Genomic DNA, 4759 nt, shown 5'->3' on the forward strand with positions numbered 1-4759 from the left:
CCACGGTTGATACTTGGTTTGCTAATCCTTAACCTTTTCTTCCAATATGGAGACCAGCTTGCACTTCATACAGACGAAGCAAGTATCCACACTCCTATTTACCACTGCTGCCTATTAAGGTTTCCCCCTCCACAATGTGAGGGAACTATTGATGCATGGAGCATCATAAAATACAGAATTGCTATTAGTATGGTCAGTTCATAATTTATTTAGATGAATAATAAAAATGTAATTTTTCAATGTGTGAAGTGCAACTGTTTAACTCATGTTTAACTCTGTTTAACTCATGAACTTCCCCGCACATAGTTCATATAATGTCTAATATTAAAATTGCCTCTCTATCCAGGCATTTGTACTGTGACCATCACTTTTGATCCTGGGCACATAAACAAAGTGAGGGAAACATACGGTACATCCAGGAGACATTGTTCTGCCTCAGAGTTGGACACCTTCTCCCCTACTCCATGTCAGAGTCCAACACAACTGACTTCACCAACCCCTCCACCTTCATCCTACTGGGCATTCCTGGCCTGGAGATGGCCCATGTCTGGATCTCCATCCCCTTCTGCACCATGTACGTCATAGCCGTCTTGGGGAACTTCACCATCCCATTCATTGTGAAGATGGAGAAGAGCCTCCATAGGCCCATGTACTATTTCCTCTGCATGCTGGCCGTCACTGACCTGGTCCTGTCCACATCCACCCTGCCTAAAATGCTGAGCATCTTCTGGTTCAATTCCAGGGAGATCAGTTTCAGTGCCTGCCTCACCCAGATGTACTTCATTCACTGCTTCTTAGTAACGGAGTCTGGGATCTTCATGGCCATGGCTTTTGATCGTTATGTGGCCATCTGTGATCCCCTGAGACATTCAGTCATCCTGACAAACTCCATAGTGGTCAAGATTGGCATGGGCGTGCTGCTGCGTGGCAGCATTCTCGTGCTCCCCTATATTCTAGTGGCAAGGCAGTGGCCATATTGCAGAACCAACATCATACCCCACTCATACTGCGAGCACATGGCCGTGGTGAAACTGGCCTGTGCTGAAATCCATGTCAGTAATTACTACAGCCTCTCTGTGGTATTCTGTGTATTTGGTCTGGATCCATTTTTTATTGCCGTGTCCTATACCCAGATCCTCAGGGCCATATTCAGCCTCCCCACAAAGGACGCCCGGCTCAAGACTTTTGGGACCTGCATCTCCCACCTCTGTGCCATCTTAGCCTTCTACATCCCATGTCTTTTCTCGGCCCTCACGTACCGGTATGGCAAGAATATGGCCCCGCGTTTCCACATTATCATTGCCAGCATTTACCTTCTGATTCCAACCATGTTAAACCCCATCATCTACGGGGTGAGGACCAAACAGATACAGGACAGGCTGCTCCGGCTCTTTACTCATAAAGGGACCTAAAGTTTTCTGCTGGTGCTCTGGATCTCAGACCGAGCTCTGTGCAGATCTGGCTGGTGACGTGGTGCTGGGACCTTTCACCTGAACCACTGACTGGACAGTCAAAGAGACATTGAACCCTTTCCTGACCTTACTGGGCTGTCTCAGGGTGACAAAGTAGGGAATTCATTTGTGTACAGCTCATTAACTCATAGGACTTCCACCTTTCGTATTGCTGGTAACTAGACCCCTGATGTCCTGCCCCTTGCCTGTCCTCTTCCCTCACAGCCCAGCCTCCTTCTCCCCCTACTGTCTCCCTATTGCCCCAAGACCCTGCCCCTATTACTCAGCTACTAATTCCCAAGGGAAGAGACCATACTGTGGATTACCTGCTTTGATTTCAGCTCCCTTTTTTCCTCCTGGGAGCCTGTAGCAGGCAGAGTCCCTGTAATGGGGATGGTTCTGGGAGCTCTTTGCCCTGTTCCAGGCCTCGGGGGCAGGGCAAGGGATCAGATTTGATGGTAGAAGGAGAAGAGCTGGGAGAGGCTGTAGGATAATCCCCTGCGCTAGCTGGGATACCTGGGAGGGTGGGTTGTCTGGCAGAGCCTGGAGTGGGTTCTGTAGCTCTCAGGGAGGGAGATAAATGACACATCTGCCATTAGCCAGCTATTCACACTCGTAGACGGGACCTTATCTTGAACTACATTGCCCAGGGCTGCAAGCTGAACAGTGAAGCTGAGTCTAACGTACGCTCTGTGTGACACTTTTAGTCACTACATCTAGAAGCTCTGTAGCTAGGCTGCCAGGCAGCGCTATCCCCATGTCACAGACCGACTGAGCCACACAGAGTTAAAGTGATTTCCCCAAGGCCACACAATGAGCTGATGGCAGAGCTGAGAATAAAGAGTCCTGATCAAAAGCCAAAAGGGAAAAGGGCTTATTGGGAGCCAATTGGGACCCAGACTGGAGACAGCCAATCAGGGCCAGGCTCAGCCCTATCAAAAGGCTGCCCGGGAAGGGAGCAGGCAGTCTGTCCCAGGCCTTTGATGGGGAAGGTCCGTCTCCAGAGCTGGGAGGCTGGCACCACGGACAGCGAAGTGCTGGGCCGGCCTGGGGGAGCAGAAGGGAGCTCCAGCCCGGTGTCTGCCAAACCGCAGGCCCTGAGGGAAAGGGCCTAGCCAGTGCGAGGGGCCGAAGGGGAAGTGGCCCAGGGACATGGACAGACAGAAGGAGGGAAGGAGGGAAGGATGGCTTCCACTAGAGCAGGGATGGGCAAACTATGGCCCGCGGGCCGGATCTGGCCGTTTAGGGCTTTGGATCCGGCCTGCGGGATTACCCCTGGTGGTGCTGCGGGCCCAGCGCTGCTCTCAGAAGCAGCCCCCTGGTGGGAGGCAAAGGGCTCCATGTGCGCACGCAGAGCCCTCTGCCCCCCCCCCCAGGGGCCGCAGCACTTCCTGGAGTGGCGTGGGGACAGGGCAGGCATGCAGGGAGCCTGCCCTGGCCCTGGTGTGCGCCACTGCCACCCCGGAGCCACTTTAGGTAAGCGGCACTGGGCTGGAGCTCAAACCCCTCCTGCCCCCCCGCCCCCCAACTTCCTGCCCTAAACCCTCTGCCTGTACCTCGCACCCCTCCTGCACCCAACTCCCTGCCCTGAGCCCCTTTCTGCACTCCTGTGCTTTCCAACCACCTGCCCTGAGCTCCCTGCTGCACCCTGCACGCCGTGCACCCCAACTCCCTGCCCTGAGCCCCATCCTGCACTCCGCACCCTTCCTGTACCCCAACCCCCTTCCCTGATCCCCCTCTTACACTCTGCGCCCCTTCTCTGCCCCAATCCCTTGTCCTGAGCCCCTTCCTCCACATCCCGCACTCCACCCGCCCTGCCCCGGCCCTGCATACAATTTCCTCACCCAGATGTGGCCCTCGCCCCAAAAAGTTTGCCCACCCCTGCACTAGAGGGTCCCTGGGTTGCACCCAGAGTAGTGGGTGGGCCTGGGTCCCCCTCCCTTCCCCCTTGCTTTACACCCGGCCAACGGGAGTAGCTGTCTAGGGCTGCAACAACCCCCTGCCAAGAGGGGTGTGACTTTGGGGGTGCAGTTGCCCACATTGGCTGGGGTGCAGAGAGACAGCTGATTGTCACACACACACCCTGGAAGGGGGTGAGGATGGACTATGGGGCACTGCCGGAAGGCAGTGGCTCGAAGAGAAGGCCACGAGCTGGAGAGCAATGTGGGCTCAGACGCCAACCCAAGGGCAGGCCAATGGTGGGACACCACCAAGAGAGGGCGCTCCACCGGACTGAGCTAATTCTCAAGGATAACCAGCAGGAGGCGCTGCGGTGGTGAGTCCCAACCCTGTCTCCCACACCTTCACCTGGAAAGTGGGAGAATCAGAGTCAAATCCCTGCTCCATTTAAAGTTTATTTGTACAAGAGCTGCAGCTGGAGCAGGGGCGGCTCTAGACATTTTGCCGCCCCAAACACAGAGGGTCCGTTGGTCCTCCAAGCGCGTGCCTGCAGGAGGTCCGCCGAAGCTGTGGGACCAGTGGACCCTCTGCAGGCAAGCCACCGAAGGCATCCCGCCTAACGACCTCACGGCAACCGGCAGAGCACCCCCCGCGGCTTGCTGCCCCAGGCAGACGCTTGGAGTGCTGGGGCCTAGAGCCGCCCCTGAGCTGGAGATACTGAGAGCCCAACCCAGAATAGCCATTTGCCTGGTACTCAGGGCACTCACATGGGTTGTGGAAGTCCTCTGTTTTTGTCTCTTCTGCAAATCAGCTAGAGCAGAGATTGTGGATATGGGTCTCCCACATCTCTCTCGAGTCTCTCACGAGAAAGCGCTGACGCACCTGGCTCCAGGAGAGGTTTCACAGCTGTCAATCCCACATGGAAATAGTCACCTTTCTCCAGCCACTCAGCCAGGCCCCTAGAGACACGAAGTGGGAGTTAGGTGCTTAAGGACCTTTCTGAACCACTAGAAAACCTCTTGTTGAATGATTCCCCATGAGGTCTCTGTGCTGAGCTCTGTCGGTGGTTCACCCGGGATCCCACTGTTGTTGGGCTTGTCGAGCTGGCACACAGGAACACACGGAGAATGGAGTCTTTGGTTACGAGATGACCATTTATTGTAGCAGGGACTTAGCCAAAAGTGAAAGCAAAGCTGTATCACTCGTTCACCTCCCCCACATCCCGAGGAGTGACCCTGAGGTGTCTTTGCGTTTCCCCTTTATTGTAAGCGTTAGCTCTCCCCCTACCCAGGCAGGCAGTTCTGGCCTTGGTCTTGGCCCAATAATTATCCTCTAATTACCCTGCTAGATTCTACACCCCTGTTTGTATTTACCTTAGCTTATGCCCACTGCTGTCTTATAAGGGCTTC

At 54.8% G+C, this 4759-nt stretch overlaps 1 protein-coding gene across 1 annotated transcript; it reads left to right on the forward strand.

The window, feature by feature from the left end:
- Nucleotides 1–464: 464 nt before the first annotated feature.
- On the forward strand, nt 465–1412 carry LOC123375571 (olfactory receptor 52M1-like). The gene has a single exon (XM_045026575.1). The coding sequence runs from the start codon at nt 465–467 to the stop codon at nt 1410–1412; it is 948 nt and encodes a 315-aa protein (XP_044882510.1).
- Nucleotides 1413–4759: the final 3347 nt, after the last annotated feature.

This window comes from Mauremys mutica, chromosome 1 (genome assembly GCF_020497125.1).
Source record: "Mauremys mutica isolate MM-2020 ecotype Southern chromosome 1, ASM2049712v1, whole genome shotgun sequence".
Classification (NCBI taxonomy): Eukaryota; Metazoa; Chordata; order Testudines; family Geoemydidae; genus Mauremys; species Mauremys mutica.